The sequence below is a fragment of the Podarcis melisellensis genome (genome assembly GCF_964234715.1).
Source record: "Podarcis melisellensis genome assembly, chromosome: 2".
Taxonomy (NCBI): domain Eukaryota; kingdom Metazoa; phylum Chordata; class Lepidosauria; order Squamata; family Lacertidae; genus Podarcis; species Podarcis melisellensis.
In genome coordinates, this window is record NC_138529.1 from 58,049,519 (window position 1) to 58,067,751 (window position 18,233).

General features: G+C 40.5%; 1 protein-coding gene across 2 annotated transcripts in view; it reads right to left on the reverse strand.

Annotated features, from left to right (window-relative positions):
* Nucleotides 1-3,220: 3,220 nt before the first annotated feature.
* The window catches only part of TRPC7 (transient receptor potential cation channel subfamily C member 7), a 103,107-nt gene continuing 88,094 nt past the window's right edge, over nucleotides 3,221-18,233 (reverse strand). For both annotated transcript variants that reach the window (XM_081893274.1, XM_081893273.1), the window contains 4 exons: nucleotides 15,295-15,372; nucleotides 9,482-9,535; nucleotides 5,326-5,401; nucleotides 3,221-4,515 (listed from right to left, as the gene is read on the reverse strand). In XM_081893274.1, the coding sequence (XP_081749400.1) occupies nucleotides 4,373-4,515; nucleotides 5,326-5,401; nucleotides 9,482-9,535; nucleotides 15,295-15,372 (351 nt within the window). In that variant the 3' untranslated portion in view covers nucleotides 3,221-4,372. The remainder of the gene's footprint in view (nucleotides 4,516-5,325; nucleotides 5,402-9,481; nucleotides 9,536-15,294; nucleotides 15,373-18,233) is intronic.

The following is an 18,233-nucleotide window of genomic DNA, read 5'->3' on the forward strand; positions in this document are numbered from 1 at the left end:
AACAGGGAACTTGTGAAATGCTTTCCTAAGCTCTTCTTTGATCTAGCACATCTGCTAAAGTTAGCTTTTAAATTCCATGCTAAATTTGGGCCCGAGAAATAGTGGAATGTTGACAACTGCACTGGCATCTTCACATTCAGTCTGGGCAAACAAAGAAGTCACTGTATAGATTTAATCCCCCTTCCCCATTTTGGGTGTGGGGATGGGGTTAAACAGACCCTAAACACAGATCCATAAAAATCTAGCAACAGCCAGCCAATGTCTGTCTGCATGTATTCTGTCAAAGCATGTATTCTGTTACCCACTCCACAACCTGGCAAGTATTCAATGCCTCTTCTTTGAGAATATTCATAACGAGACTTTTTGCCACATTCTTCAGGCTAGATTTGGTTGGCTCAGCCAAGTTCTTAGAAAGCAGACTATGAAGAAAGGAGGTTTACTAAAAAGAAAGGGGGCAAAGGTTGGGAAGGAAAAGGTGCCTGCTAGAGAGATAGGGCTATCAGGTATTTCAGGACCAGTGCATTCTTCATTGAAACACACCCTGCTGTAAAAATATATTAAAAAAATAATAAATTGTCCAGTAGCACCTTAGAGACCAACTAAGTTTGTTCTTGGTACAGTGGTACCTTGGGTTAAGAACTTAATTCGTTCTGGAGTCCTGTTCTTAACCTGAAACTGTTCTTAACCTGAAGCACCACTTTAGCTAATGGGGCCTCATGCTGCCGCTGCACCGCTGATGTGTGATTTCTATTCTCATCCTGAAGCAAAGTTCTTAACCCGAGGTAATATTTCTGGGTTAGCAGAGCCTGTAACCTGAAGCATATGTAACCCGAGGTAGCACTGGATAAGCTTTCGTGTGCATGCACACTTCTTCAGATACCCTTGCTGTAAGTAAGGATAGGGAAATCAATTTGATTCCATGTGCATTTGGAGTCAAATCTATCAAATTTGTGCTTTCCAAAACAATGGTGGGGTTGATGTTGCCATCATTCATGTCGCATTTGCAGACATCTTTGTAGAGCAGAGCTGGTCTGCCAATGGGCCTGAAGCCAGCTCCCCACAGAGCACATCCTTGGGGATCCTGCCATCTTCCATTCTGTGGACATGACGAAGTCAGCGTTGACATCACTGAAGCACGAGTGAGAACATGAGTTCAAGCAAGAGTGCCCGATAGTTTAATAAAAAGCTAGCTTTTTGTGCTACAATTGGATCCTGCTGGCTTTTTTTAAAAAATGAAGTTTTTATCAATATCACACTCAAGACACAAGAAAATATTCTGAGGTAATTTTATTTTTGTTGTCATTGTTTTAGATAAAAATATTACAGTATACAAGATAAAATTATTAAAGGTAAAAATACATTATTTGATTTTTTTTTGTCTCTCTCTAAACAGTTATGCCTACAGTACACATTTTTTATTTTTTTATTTTTTTAAACAAATATAGCTATTAATCTATTAGGCTATCTGTGTTCTCATCTGGCACTTAAAAACAGGTCACAGGTCACCTTCAGGTTCTGCTTATTATTAATCATTATTATTAGCTGAAATCTAATGTAATTGTATAGGTGCATCTTGTAAACAAATAGTACAGCTTTCTGGTACCATATAGTAGCAAGGTGTGCTTTGACCAGCTGAAATCATATTTCTGCCATCAAAGAAACAAGCAGCTGAGTTACCAGTTCCAAGAATGTAGTTTAATTAATACTTACTTCCACTTGGAAAAGTGCAGTATGAAGATGCCACTACTGAGGACTGTAAACATTTAATTTCGAAAAAAGAAAACCACCTTTTGAACTGAATAAATTGCAGCAAACTGCTTTGCTAAGAAATTTCACATTTTGTTGGAATGTCCGATGGGGATCATGATGCGATCAGAGGTGCTGCTGATTTATGATTCTTTGACGGCAATTTTCACAAGCTCACATTTATTCTATGGCTTTCTATTCAAGACTCGCTCAATAGTAGGCATGTTGATTTTGAAGCTGGTCTCGCTAAGTTTCATAGAGTTCACTTCCAAGTATGTGTGTATGGGTTACACTCACTATGTTCCTTTCACAGACTGAATAACTTAGGCCAGAGGCCCTCCAGAAGATTTGAATTACAACACCCATCTTCCCTGGCCACCGGCCATGCTAACTGGGATGAATGGGAGCTTTTATTTATTAATTTGCAGTCCAAAGCTTCTGGAAGGCACCACATTAACTATTGCTGACTGAAACCACTTTTGATATATACACCTTAGAGTGCTGGACTAGGATCTGGGAGGCGAGGATTCAAATCCTCACTCAGCCATGAAGCCCATTGGGTGAGTTTTGGCCAGTTACTATCTCTCAGCCTAAGCCACTTCACTGGGTTGTTGTGAGGATAAAATGGAATGAAGGAGAAGTGTGGATGCCACCTTGAACTCTTTTGGGGAAAGGTGGGATATAATAATAAACACCCCAATCTTTGCCTCCAGCAGCAAAATGTCTTGGGCCAGTGGCCCTGTGCATGGCCAATCAAAACTCCACACCATGATAGACACATGACTTTGTTATGTAAGCCAAAGCATTTCCCTATGTCCCAGACGCCTCTCTTCCAATACAACTTGCTACTCTGGGCAGGTGGCAGTACAAACAAGAAGCCCTTTGTTTCCTTCTATAGTTGCACCACTGTTGATACAGCCTACAGAAACTGGGTGAAATGAAGATACGGAGCTCTTTCTCTTGTGCTGCCATGTCCTTTAGTCTCAGCAAGCTCACTGGCTGAGGGGAAATTCTTTCACTGATGCTACTGCCCTCCAGTTTCACCCAGATACAAAGAAAGGCGAAAGGAAGGAAGCAGGAACAAAACCCACTGCTTCCCCACTGCCGTTTATCAGCTGGGGTAGAAACCCCACAGCATCCCAAGGAGGGAAAAGCAGGTAGGGCCCCAGGTGAGGACTGTTTGAATGGCCAGGGAGTGGACGTGAGGGAAGCCTTGCTGCTCCATTGGCTCCACCACCTGGCCTAGCCCGTGTCTTAGCCTGCATCCCCATTTGCCAGTCTGGGATGCAGGCTAGGATCTGGCTTCTGATAGGGGGCACATGTGCCCACCCCCTATCTGGATGGCGCTCCGATGCTGCGATTCCCTCATTGGGGCCTTGGAGGAGCCTCTGCCATCCCGCAATGCCGCCGTACCTGAAAGGGGGAGCGGACACATTGCAAAAATGGTTTCTCAGTTGATTGGGCTATGGTACCTTTTGACAGAATTGAAAGAGTTGACTGGAAACAGATAAGCAAAGAGGCATGTTCAGAACCATCCCTTTCCTGCCTGCATGGATGGATATATGCCCCTAAGTACAGAAAGTCAATGGGAATTCTGCATGCATGTACAACTGAAGAGCATCAGTGTATGGGTGCTAAGGCTATGCTACCTACCTGGCCTCTGTCTGGCTGAGCTGCTGCAGTGTCCCAGGAGATGGGGAAGGGTACAGTGGTGGCAAAGTCGCTGTGGTGCAAACATGCTGGCAGGTTTGGCTCCACTGGTGCATTTACACAGCCTTACTGCCTCGCCCCACTCCATCTCTGTATGGTGTAGCAGCTCAGCCAGCCAGAGGTCAGGTAGAGGCAGAGCTACATTACTAGGCTGCAATGGAAGGGTAATGTCTAGGTAGTACTGGCAGGCACTGGCTGTATTGCACCTTTCCCCCTTCTCTTATTCACGCCCTATCCCATGTCGTTTTATACCATTTTCCCTCTTAAACCCAGGCTTCAACTTGAACTAACGCCTGCTGGGGAGAGAAAAATAAATGGCGCAGAGGCGAATTGGTGGGTGCAGAAAAGCTACACACTTACCTTCCCGCACCACAGTCATGTTATCTCAGCAAATAAGAAGTTTTGGAACCTGTGTCTGCCAAGATAAAATGCAGCTCTGCCCTGGGGTGAGATTTGAACTTGAGGACTTTGCAGTCCAGTAGGGACACTCATGTAAAATATCTCAGTTTTGTCAAACACCTTTTTTTTGGCACCTTCTTTTGCTCTTGTTTCCTCCTGATGCGTCCGATCCCCATTCAACGTATGCTGACACATCGCAATGGAGGACCTGGCTTGTTTCCGGTTTTCAAAAGTTGCTTTGGGTATCTAGAACAACCAAGCTTATCTTCTCAAGTTTATGCATCTATATCTGATGTCAAAAGGCTTGATTTTATACGAAAAGGTCACCTTTATATCATAAAGGAATTAATTGATCATTGGCTTCACCCAATAAACCAAACAAATGCACAGTCCCCATAAAACAATTGATAATCTGCAAAAGATACAGTTTTCGATGCTCCTCTCTTGCACAGTTTTTGCTCCTTTAGAATGCTGGTTGAAATAAAAAAAAGTTTTCTTTTTTTTTATTCGTCTGCCCTCAAATGTCCTTATTTAAACTCTTTCCAAACTTGTCGCTTAGCTGCTGTATTAGACTTGCCAACTCTCCTGTTGCTTGTGACTTTTCTTCGAGAAGCTCATAGCGGAGACTTGAAATGTCTTGCTTAATCTCCTTAAGTTCTCCTAAAAACAAGAACAAGGTGGGGGGAAGAGTTATTATTAACCAGACTGGATCATGATAACAACCGGCAATTCATTTGCCCTTTACATTATTCTTCCTCTCTCTTGTAAATTCTGCTTTTGTACAGAAGTTTTGTGCCACTGCTCTTCCCTCTCCTCCTGTGAGTGGAAAAGCTGTAGTCATGGAATAGATGAACACATCTAATGCTGCATGCAAGGACCCAACTGGGTTGAGACCCTGTGAGTACCCTATGATGACTGCTTCAAAAGGGTAGATGAAATGTTTGACCACAATGAACTTTATTCCAACTATTGTTAAGCATGTACTGTCAAATCCATAGCTTTCTCAGAGGTGCTGAATTTTAGGAAACAGCAGCACTCACATGTGAAGTTGATGGATCTCATTCTTGTTGGGAATCCTGTGTGTTGGGCCCAGAATGGGCACTATATCCTTCAGATTTCCTAATATCTGTCTCTACTTATCACAACTGAGTATTATCATGCACTGGAAACGAATTAGCTTTGGCATCTACAACTAAGCAGCACAAGCCTGTTGCTATTTCCAGCAGAAAAAGAAGAACTACAAGACAGGAATGTTGTACTTCGGAGACCTCAGAGATGTCAGTAATTTCAGACAACATATTTCCCCCTTGCACCATATTTTTGCCTTTGTGCATATGAAAGAAGCCGCCTCAGAAAGTAATTCATGCAAGGTTCAACTGGGAAGTGAATGTGTTGCTACAAAAGCTGTTAAAAACATTACATGATTCAGACAAGGTTCACAACAATAATGGTAAGTTTAAAAGAACTTGCCTTCATTAACTTCATCATTCTCTCGATCCACCTGAGCCTTTAGGACATACCGTTTAATAAGTCTCTTCATTATTTTCTGAAAATTCAATTAAAAAGTTTAGTGGATTGTTGTTATCTGACCACATCCGTACAATACATAGTAGCATTGATTTCAGTGGGTTGGACCCAATGGTGGTTTTCTACTAATGAAAATTTATTTGATTCAGTGGAGTTTCTGTGAGTAGAAAGGGAGGAGGTAATTTTCATTAATTCCCCTTTCCCTCTCCAATCTCCTGCATCCCTCCCTCTACTCCAGGGGATTGTGTGCCCTCTGAAGCATCATGGGAGGTAGCACAGGAGACTGTAGGAGAAATGGGGAAATTTGCTAAAATCTGTAGGACAAATGAGGAAGAGAAGGTGGAAGGTCTCCACTGCATCAAAGAGCCTTCAGTCAGTGGAGGGACACAACTGGATGCTACCCAGGAAGTATAGGCAGACTAACTCTTTTGTTGAATTGTGGTCTAGAAGTTTGAGCTTCATTCTTTAAAAAATTGTAATATATATTCACTTGCTATGAGGTGTTCCCATTATAAAATGTGAAAGATGAGCAGCAGTATGTGTAAATCAAGAGTGCTGCTTTTATACTTTTCTGGATTGGCACAGTTGCTGCCACCTCCCTGGTTGCTTCTATATAGTGATGTCAATATCTTCTGCCACCCAAAAAGATGTGGGGAGAGCTGTAGCTCAGTGGTAGAAAAGATGCTTTATATGTAAAACATGTCAACATGAATCCACCAGCATCTTTTGGTAGAGATGTGGAAGGCTCCTTTCTGAAGGGATACTGGCAGTTAGTATATTGAGTTAGATTCACTTGGTATAAGCAGTTTCCTATGTTCATATTTTGCTATAGATTTGGCTAACTGTTTATGTTTATCCAATCTGGGTGTCAGAATGGTTATGCTTTCCATTTTTAAGTTTGGAATAGAGTAGTTGCTTTAGAAGACGATAATCAGGCATCTGCACAACGTGACCAGAAGAAGACAGAATCGTTAGCTAAGATGCCCTAATGACACTGGGACTGTTATCTGAGCATCCGTAGAGGTGGCAGGAACTATGCCATTCCGCACAACATATAATCAGCATTTACATTCCTTAAATAAATAAATACTTTCATGGTATTACCACTGAAGCCAATGGGATTATGTCAGAGTAAGTAATTTAAGAACTGTGTCTATTGCATCCACGAAGGTCCTACTTAAGAATTGTAATCTTCACATTTCTAACACTAGAGTAAATTCCTGACAAATTATCAGCTAAAGAAAAAGCAGGGAGCCAATAATTTGTGTGTGATTTGCCATAGACACTGGGTAGATTCAAACGAAGGAATGGGAATCAATTTACTTGGCAAAAGACACTACACACAACTGTATCAGGGAGATACTGTTTCCTTCCATGAAATCCTAATTTTGCAATCTCTTCATTCAAGTATTAAAACCTGCAAAGAGAAAACAGGAAGTAGCACCACATGGCTGAGAGAAGCATTAGACATGGGCAAGAATGGCTTTACAGAAAATATGAGAGAAGCATATATTATTTAACATTTGAAAAAAAAGTCTTTCCACTTTCAAAGACAACAGAAAGACAAATTAACAACAACCATATGCAGTGGTACCTCTGGTTCTGAACACTTCTGGTTACAAACACTTCAGGTTACGAGCTCTGCTAACCCAGAAGTAGCTGCTCCTGGTTGCAAACTTTGCCCCAGGATGCGAACGGAAATTGTGTGCCAAAGGTGCACGCGCAGCGGGAGGCCCCATTAGCGAAAGCATGCCTCAGGATAAGAATGGTTTCAGCTTAAGAACAGGCCTCCAGAACGAATTAAGTTCGTAACCAGAAGTACCACTGTATTAAAATAAAATACTATTCAGAAGCAATAAATGGCATAGCTTGTAATAACAGCAAAACAATCTCATGCATGTCTGCTAAGAGGTAGGCCCCACTGAGTCCAATCTGGGTACTGGGATTAAAGCCTGAAAGAGCACAATGATAACTATTCCAAACTAGAATATGCTTGCAATCTATAATACCATTAACAGTTCAGTTGTGTACATGTCTACTCAGAAGCTCCATTGACTTCAATGGGATTATCTTCCAAGTGACTGTATATAGCGTTACTATACCATTGTAAAGGAGTAGGGGAGGCAGCAAATTGTAGGATTACAATCATAATCAAAAGGAGTTGGTCCAATTTTAAAAGGAATATTTTGTAGAGAAATGATATTAATATACTTCTCCCATGCTGCAAGTTTTAGTTGAGCACTTTCATTCTCCTTTGACAGCTAGTCATTTAATTGATTAAATTTAAATCCATATACTATACATCACTCAGAAAATATAATTCAGAAAGCTGCTTGATGATTTCCCCCTTTTCCTTTTCTCTTGAGAAGGTACTTCAAAACCAAATAGTTTCAAAATGTAAAGTGTTCTCTTTACTTTCAAGTCTAGCCACTAAACCTTGCCCTCAATTTAAAATATTCAACCTAATTATAGGGTTGCGGCCCCAGAAATTAGGTACCTTCATTTTCTTAATGCTCAGGATATGTGAGGCTTCGACAGGCTAAGTCATAGTAACAGTTCACCTACCCCTGCAATTGTACAGCCTCCAATGCTACATAAAATTCCCTCCCTTCTCCTTCCAAACTGTAAGTTTGGCTATGTCCATAAGTGCCATAAGCGTATGGAATCAATCACCTTATGGATTGGCAACATTATTTTGAAGTTTTGTGTCTGGTATAACAGGATGCCACACCTAAATCTCAACTTATTTACTCTGGTTATTGGCACAATTTTGGAGAAAGCAGCCTGCATTTCTTTTAAGATATGGGCATGGTCCATCTAAAGCTGAGCTCTTCTAGGTCCCAATTCTTTTAATAGAGGACTAAGGTCCAAGTGCAACTCCCCTCCCTGGAATCAGTGGGAAATGAATGATTAATTAAGAATTTGATTTCTTGACCCTTCTCCTCCAAGCATCTCCACTTTCATCCCATAATCCAAGATTTGCCACCCCAAATATTTGGGGTAACTCATCTTCAGTGTTACAGATTATTTACTTTGTTCGTGACTGCCTGGTGCAATGTGGGGGCCTCATCTCCAGCAGGCTAAAAGCTGATTGCACCCATTCATTGATTGCATTATCTTGTGAACAACCCTGAGATCTTTTCGTGACGGGTGGCCTATAAATCTAATAAATAAAATAAAATAAAAGGTATCTTGTAAAGGGTCCCTGTGACTTCCTCAGTTTGCAAGTTTCTTGTACCACACAGCTGTGACATAATTCCTATGAGCGTCTTTGAATTATGGGAAATGAACAAAAATGAAAACATATTAATGCCAAAATCTGAGCAGTGATTTGGGGAGAAATCTATGAAGATTGTCACCTCCAGGAATATCCATCCCTTCCTGCCAGAGGCAAATACTTCAGAACAACAATCTACAATTCACCTTGTTCTCCAGCTATTTCTTTGCCTAACGTCTTGTGTTTCAAAACAACTACCCCAATCTAACAAAGGCAATCCCCACATCGAGGTATTTCTGGATACCCCTGATACCCTAAAAGTATTCTGCTGTGTTTGCATGCATAGTGTTCCAGCTTCAAACACAGAAACACAGTTCAGAGAGTGCCATTCATTTCTTGGGAGTTTAAAGACAGATTACTAGTAGTCCCCTCTCCCCATCTATTGACAGGTAGCCATCACTGTCAACATGTGATTGCCCACTATAGCTTGGATACTAAGGTAAGTCAACCTAAGGAATTTCATAGGAGGAGTGTTGCCTGTCTTCTGCCTATACTATTCTTACTATTCCTGCTCATTTATATTATGTGTGAACCAACAATGATTTGGCATTACAGTGCAATTGTTTCAACATATGTTCTTCTTTGAAGGTAAGAAAAAACATGAACTACCAGGAAACCTATTCGAAAAAACAAACCTGTCCTTGTTCTGCCAAAGAAATATAGAGACAAAATACTCGGAACCAATAAAAAGAGTGAAACCTGTATATACCATGCATATACAGTTTGCATAATAAATGGAGATATATTATGCAATGTGGCAATGTAGAAGAGAGACAGGGTTACGGTACTTCTGGAAGAATACACGAGGTACAATACACATACTATGTGCTGGAGATGACCATGATGGTAGAATCCATTGGGAAGAAGTGTTGCCACCTGGGAAAACATAAATTGAGGAACAAGTTTTGGGAAAGTGGGGAAATAACTGAATCCCAAAGGAAATACTACTTTTTAAGGAGGAGGCTAAGAAGTGGGGTATGGGGCAGGAAAACAAGGAATCAGCATGCAGAAATGCCACCATCTCCTTGTCATTCACAACAACCTAACACACCTTTTACCACAATACAGTATTTGCAACATTCCCCAATAAGAGTTGAATGCCTGGAATTTCATTTACTATGTATTTAATCATGCAGTTGATATTGAGATCACATTGTGTCCATTGAAGCAACACTTTAAATAAATAAATATTGACTATTATAAATAAAACCATGTTTGGCTTTCCTTCCATGTGTTCAGCAGTATTTGTAATTCTGACACAACAAATTATTGTAGGCTTTGATCAGTTAAGTTACTTTCTCTTTCTTGGGTTATCGACCAGCATAGTCACATGCACAGCACCCTTGTTTTCATGGGTAATCTCAAACTTCTAGATGTTTTACATATTGACATGCAGTCTTTAACTGAAATTGTAAGTACACGATTATTATGCCCATTCACTAGATCCACCAGATAACCTAGCACCTTTTGGGGTCCACTCCACAAACCATTACTGGAAATGTCATGTATAGGTGTAACTGTAGTACATCAGAACACCTTTTTTTGGTACAACACAATTCTGCATTTTAATCTATATAGCACTAATCAAAATAAGAAGCAGAAGATGTCAGCTTTCTGTTTAAATACCCATCTAATAGTAACACAATCTTTGAGGAGCATAGATTACAAGTAAATTGATGTGTCGATAAGACAAACTGTCCACCCTGGCTCACACAGAAGGGCATCCTTCATTTAAGATGGCGTTTGTCACATGACACTTTTATAAACACTTGCATTTTTTAATATATAAAAAGGAATATGCTCCCAGATTAATCAGTGGCAACTTTATAGTTGATTAAAAAAAGTTCATCAATTAATTTAACTGTTAAAATTAGCCCTAATAAATATATTGCCAAATGTGTCTAGCAGAAGAGGACAATCTCTTTCAGCCCAATAGCTGGATTTGTACCTGAGGGCAAAAAAGAGGGGTGCTGGAGGCAAGGTGGGGGGGAGGGGTCTATAGACTATTATCTCAAAGCAGATGACCGTTATCTATTAGGCAGGTTTGTTTTCCTTTGGAAGTGAGGGCACCGGTATTTTTGTAGTATTTCTTCTATATAAGTGGAGACAAAGAGATGCTATTCCAGATGTGATCCCAGATGGTCCTGAATGTTCAAAGTCCCAAGTGCCAATGGTTTTCCCTTAGTTGGGATGCAGAGGATACTTCCTCCAAGCTCTCATTCAAAAGTGCAAAGAGATTCCCAAAGTTAATTAGTTCCTTTTGATCAGAAATAAACAGAATGATCACCTAGCAGCCCATTGGAGCCTGTTGTGTTTATGCATTTATTTATTTATCCTCCTCCTCCTCTATAGCACAGCTGCTCTTGTGAAACTCCTTTTCCACAGGGTTCACCTGGAAAAACTGCTCCAAAATGGAATCTTCTTTATAACTTGTGGATAAACTAAGAGGATTTGACATGTGAAAAAGAGTGCAAGGAAGGAAAACTAAAGTCATAGACTGAGAGCAATGAATGATGCAGCTATTTGCTCAAGATTTTAAAGCATAACCCTATTCTGGGACAGAATTTGCTGTTCTTTAAGGTTTAAGCAAATCCCTACAGGGACCTGTCTGTTCTAGGAAAGAGAGGAAATTGGAGAACATGGGGGAAAGGCAGACTATATGTGGCTTTTTCTCATGTTTTGTTGTATTGTCCATATTTCATACTGGCTCCGATACATACCCACAGGGGAAAAAAAACATATTACTTCAATATTTCACATTAAACAGCTTGAAATATTAAAACATCAAACACCAAAATAACTTATGGATATATAGATACACACACTAGCATGTGGGTTATTATCAAGAGATCATTCGAGTGCAACCACATTCTGAGGTCCTCTTATTACTGTTCCCACCTTGGTATCACAGCGCCTGTATTTCTGTACTTTCATTAACTTCCACATGGCAGAGATGCATCACTTTTAAAAGCTAACTAGACAGAACCGAGCAGGGAGTCATATTAGTAATTACATTACACTATCCCATTGTAGCTGAAAATAATTACTGGCCAGACAACAGAATTGATCGCTGCTGCTTGTTCTCTCTTTTGTCTAAGTATGCTTGTCCAGTGTGTTTTGCTTCCTATTATTATTACTTTGTTATTCTTCCTCTGGGCAGAATCTTGACATTTTAAATAATGTATCTTTTGGAACCGAGCCTGGTGAGAGCATTATAAAAAGCAAAGAAAAAATGTTATTGCAGCTGTCTCTTTTCAGGGATAATAATAATAATAATAATAATAATAATAATAATAATAATAATAATAATGGCTCTGGCTTCAGTACTCTTAGGTGGGTCTTCACCTACCATGTACTATAATTGCTCCCTTTTGAAAAGAATAATTTATACTGCACAATTACTCTGACGTTAACATCATTCATGCAGAAGGTGTCATGGCTTTTTTAGTTTGGGCTGACTTCATTGTTTTAAACCTTTTGCCGGTGTGTGTGTGTGTTTCAAATCAGATACACTTAGCATGGAGATGGAACTCAAGAGAACAAGGGAGGGTGACTGGTTACCCCCCCCCAAAAAAGTGTGTTTGAACTTTGTTCTTTTAGCAGAGTAGAATATGGTCAAAAAACATTCAACATCTGTCTGTGAATGTAAGGGATAGTGTGTATCCTGATACAATTCGTGGGTCGCCATTCTAGGTTTGACCCTAAACTATGAATGCAGCTGTTGGATGAACTGCCTATTATGTACAGTTACTGCATGTCTATCTGCTTCCTGAAAGCATTTGCTATTTTGCTTCTCTTAAATATCTGGTACCACTTAGCTCCTCTTCACATATTCTTTGTTTTGCCCAGACGTACACTGAGCTAGCAAAGTTCACAAGTGCAGCACCAGTCTGAAAGACATTTCCTGTTGCTTCACATGTTTGTAGGTACAAGGGGGTTGGACTGGGATTGTCCCCTCCCTACCTCACATAAGGCAATGGGTTTAGGACAATGGCAGGGAGAATTGATTGATGGAAGAGAGTCCTTAACCCTTTCTGCTCTCACCAATTATCACATGTATATTCTGCTCCTTGCCAACAATTTTAAATATGTTTGGAAGGACAGATGGTGAGAAAAAAAGTTGTAAGGGGCCATTGCAGAGAGGTGGGTTTTTTTTGGGGGGGGGGGAGATTCTTCCTAGGGAAGATAGGTCTCCCAATGCCTGCTGGTCATGATGGTTATATAAAAGCTCCAGGTTCAGTGACATTATACCACTGAAGGCTTGGGGAGCAACAGAAGGTAGGATGACTACCTTCATATCTTGTTTATGGGCTTCCCACTGGGACCTGTGGCTGCTGGACTAGGTGGTCTTTTGATTCATCCAGCAATAGTGCATGGGATGTGTGTGTAGGCCAAATCATATTTCCAGCAATCTTGGCATCACCTTGACTCACCTTGCCCTGAGCTACTGAGCAGCAGTAGTACGCCTGTATGGAGGGCAGCACTGCCGCTCCAACCATTCCCCCTTCAGTGATGTTCCTGGATCCATCAATGCTCTATCTTTTGCACAAAGCAATTAAACTAGAACTTTCTCCCGCATTCACTTCCCTTAAATCTGTCCCATACGGTCTCTGTTTTTCAAGGTGCTGTCTTCCAACTCCATTTTTTCTGTTTGCAGTGATGTTCCCAACCTGATCTTGTGAAACTTCATCCTTGGACCTGATTTAGTGAAGATTCCAGTTGCCAAATATCCACTCCTGACTGCCGGCCACATGGCCTGCCATCCTGGTTTGGCCAGTTCTATCTTTCTCAAGCTTTACCCTCATAACTCAAAATTCTGGCTCGGCTTTTAGGAGCTTTCCTTGAAAAATACATTCATTATCTGTTCAAGACCATCTGGAACCAGAATGGTAAATGACTTAATAGCTGGCATTGGTAGAAAGCCATGCATCACTTTCCACTATGATTGACCAAAGCCTCATGCAGATGAGTAAATTATAAGGCTAGAAGTGAAAGACCCACAAGAGCCTTGATGCAGAGGTCCCTTTAGTCCAGCATCCTTGTATTTCAAATATTAACCAGACAGACACACCTGGGAAGCTTCTGATATTCTGCCTTTGATCACATAGAGGTTCCATTTTGCTATCACACCAAATGATCAATGATACCCCCATGAATTTGTCTAATCCTTTAAAAAGCAATCTTAAACTAGAAGCAAGACTAGCATCAGCAGGGTCTAAAAATGGTTTGTGACATCTATTTTTCTTCCCCTCACTTTCTTTTCTAGGGTGGCAGGGCAGCGGTGCTCAGAAGCAAAGCACCAAGCACAGATGCAGCTACCTGCCATTCTCATTTCCCCAGGATGCATTTGGTCCCACTCAACTCCAGTAGTTAATTGCAGGCATTACTAGAGACCCCCTAGCAGAATGCTGCAGAGGAACTCTGCTGCATCCTAACTCATTACCTGCAGCATGAATCAGGGGTTAGGATTGCTCTGGTAAACTTCTGCAAATCTTGCAACAAAAGCTGTTTATTTAGCAATGGGTCTAGATTGTTATTCTATCATTTCCATCCTGATTATTGTTTTGCAACACAATCCACTGAACTTCAGTTAATACACCAGAGGCTACAAACAGATCAGAACAAATTCAAAACATTTAACGTTATATAAAGAACAAAACAGTGATGTGAATGAGAGCTTGCGGAAGTGATTCTCTTATTAATCTCAAAAGAGATATGTAGATTGCTTCTTCCGTGCAATTTCCAAAATAAAACACTGCAATCCTTTCTTTGTTTGTTTTAAAGTATTATGTAACTAATATACCTGAGGTGTGTTTTGAATGGTACTGTGCAACCTAACATTTAAAGATTTTGTTTGATTTGCTGTATCGTGGGAATTAAACAGAGAGTTACATGAGCTTGATATTAAGTGAATGGTCACCTCTAGATCCTCAGTCATGCATAGATATATGATCCATTAGATTGGGATAACTGAGGGTGTCATATCTGCTGCTAGTTCTTGTACACTATAAAGTATAGTATAGTCTGCATTGCCTTGGAATGGTCTTTAAGTTGACTTTTGTGCTTTTTTATGAGTGAAGGTCATCTACAAATTACTAAGGCTGAGATCTTAGGCATAGTTACTAGGAAGGAAGGGTATGTTAAAGCTTAAAGAGTAACACATTTAGTTACAAGGAGGTAGCCGTGTTGGTCTGCCATAGTTGAAACAAAATTTAAAAAATCCTTCCAGTAGCACCTTAGAGACCAACTAAGTTTGTTATTGGTATGAGCTTTTGTGTGCATGGACACAAAAGCTCATACCAATAACAAACTTAGTTGGCCTCTAAGGTACTACTGGAAATAATTTATTTTATTTTATTTTGAGTAACACATTTGTTATGGCATAAGCTTTCATGGACTCTATCCCATTTATGAAGTCTACTAAAACATATCCCATAATAAATTACTTAAGATGTCACAAGACCCTTTTTCAAGAAACTGATGTGACTATCTCTCTGGAAATGGCTAAAGATTGGTTTCCTTCTAAGTGGACATGTGTAGGATCGAAGTGTAGACCACAAACATGTAAGCAGAACCTCTTCTGACATATTTATGTTTTTCTATGCCACACCTTTCTTTTTTTGTATTGCCATTACCTGGTATCTTGTGGGCTTGTTGTAGGCATTCTTCACAGTAAAGTCTGAATTCTGAGTACTGGACTCGAAACGGACTTTCTGAAATGTACAAATGTAGAGCACATCACCAATGAAGAAATGTTCTTATGAAAGCAGTAGAAGTGAAGTTCTAAGAAAAGGATGGCTAATAACACCTTGCAAGGGGTGAGCTGCATTGTGCAAAGAAACGACCTGATATTAATTATTACATCCCAAGACAAAGTTTCATATTCCAGATGACTTAGTTTCCTTTTGCTATGTGCTTCTGGCAATTCACACTTTTGCAGTAGATGAGAAACTGTTGAATACATAGCACTTTGTGAAAAAAGAATCTGGTCCTTGAATTTAAGTGAGGTATAAACTCTTCAAGTTTCTCATGCAACCCAGTGTTTAACGATTGTAGGGTTAGATTGTCAGTATAGATTTCAATAGAAGGGTGTTCGAAAACATTCACCCACTCAGTGTGGCCTTGTACAATTTAAATCTTAAATCTTTACCTACCTACACTGCCTCCTTTCGCATATGAATTGTGTAAAGGAGAAACATGCTCAGTAAGGGGCTGTGGGGCCATACTTCCAGAGAGATCTTGTGTTTCATCAGCATCAGCCTCTAGGCCCCACAACAGACAACTGTTGTTACAAAGTTTCTGGGCTGGTGTTGGTTTGTTTATTATTTTGGGTATTTATATGCTGCTTAATATTGAGAATTTCTAAGCAGTATACAAAGAATAAGAACAAGTAAAATTCATCCAAGAAACAAAACACTACTTTAAAATGCCCGGTGTAATAAGAAATTATTTGTTGTGTGCTTGAAATTTAGGAAAGTGGATGCCTGTCAAATCTCAGTCAGGCGGGAGTTCCACAAGCTTGGACCTGAAGATCTCTGTGATTGGGCAAGGTTATAAGGGATCAGGTGGCCCTTAGGAGATCCTGGACGCAAGTTGTTAAGGGCTTTGTAAATTAATATGAGAACCTTGGACCTGGCCCAGGAACATATGGGCAGCCAGTGAAAGCTTTTAAGCACAGGAGTTATGTGTTGGCAGTAGTCTATCCTCATCAAACTGGTGCATCTCCCCTTTTTTTTTGATGGTGGTGATTTATTGTAGATAATGGGATGAAGTGAAAATGAAAAAGAGAAAAACCCATTTTCTCTCTGCCTTTGTGACTTTTCTTTACTTCAAGGATGTATATTAAGATGGAGGTTTAAGTAGATTACGTAAGGTACTTTACAGATGGGTGAAATTCATAAAGCAAAGGGTTATTCCAGAATTGGTATCACAGTTGGCTGCACCTAGGAATGAAAGGATCCCTCTTGTTCCATCCCATAACTATGCTGGAGATTTGCACATTCAGGTGTTCTGCTCCAACACCTTCTGCTGACCTGCTGCAAATTCCTTTTCAGTTCTACCAGAACTAAATAAGGTATTTGATTATGTCCTCTCATCTGTTTTTTCCTTCCCACCCAGTGTGCATTATTATGCTGCTGGCTGGCTGCTGACCTTTCCTTCGTTAGACAGATTGCTGGTTAACAGCCCAGAATGCTAAATAGTTGGGGCTTTCTGCTTCATGAAACACCTAGTGAAAAATTCTCCCCCCGCCCCCCCTCTCTATATATATGCCCAGTACAACCAGTAGTGTAGTGGAGCAGGGACAGGCAGGGACAAAGTGCAACCACTTATTTCAGAACAGAAATTATGAGGTTTATGAATTTACTTCCAACAACAGTCCCTTTCTATGCTGTCTGTAGATGCAGAGGGTTCTGGGACATGTGTAGGATGCCTAGTTATTTCCCACAAACTGCTAGCAACAATTCTATTGGGCCACTTGGTGATACGGGTGGGGGATTTCCAAGAATATATCCAACGGTCCCTATGGCTCTACAACAAAGGAGGAAATCAGTAGTGTGCGGGGGGGGGGGGTGTGAGCTGACTTTCAAGGAAGCTTGCCCTTCATTATTGATTTTCTCACTGAGGAATTCAGTTCTCTGAAACACACTTGGAAAAATCACTGTTTCTGCTGATTGTATGGCCTTGGAAAGGAGCTTGAAAATCCTTTGAAGCCACTTTTTCAGCTGATTATGCTCTGAAGGATCTATAAAGCTCTTTAAATATGCAGCGTTCTCCTCATGCATCAGAAACAGAAAATTACAGAAATGGTAATCTATCCCTACCATATTTTGTTCTTTTTGTACAATGGAGCTTGAGATGCTCTGTTGCTTACTTGGTTGAGATGTCACATATTCTTTGGCGTGTATCCAAATTTCTCTTCCTAGTTCCTTTCCCTTACACAGTGGTTCCCGAAGCTTTATTAAGGAACCTACTGTTGTAATAAAACTTCAAAACAACAGCACTACAGTGGATATGGTCCTGTTTCTCACCCCTCCAGATGATCTTTTCAGTTGATAAGGGTGAAGGACACCCTGCAGATACAATTGCTGTGTCCAGGGGGAGGCTTATCCAAAGATGCTCGCATCATACTCTAGAACACAAGCAGGAAACCTGTGGTCCTCCTGTTGTTGCTCAGCTACAACTCCCACCACCCCTGTATATTTGTCAAGCTGACTGGGGCTGATGGGAGCTGGAGTCCAACAGCCTCTGGAGGGCCCCAGGCCCCAGCACCTGTAGCCTAAAATATTTCAGCAACATCTCAGGAACCAGATAGCTTGGAAAACATAGTTATCCAGGATACCACAGCCCATACCATTGATTTAGATGGCTTAGTCAACAGCCACTGCCTGGTTATTAATTGCATCAAAGTGGAAAGGGGGAAAGGTACCAACAGTAAGGGAATGGCAGAATAAGTTACTAGACTATGCAGAAATGGCTCAGTTGACAAATAGATTAAGGGGAAATACAAAACAATCATTCACGCAAAAATGGGATAAGTTCAAGAAATACCTACAAAAATATAATAACTACATAA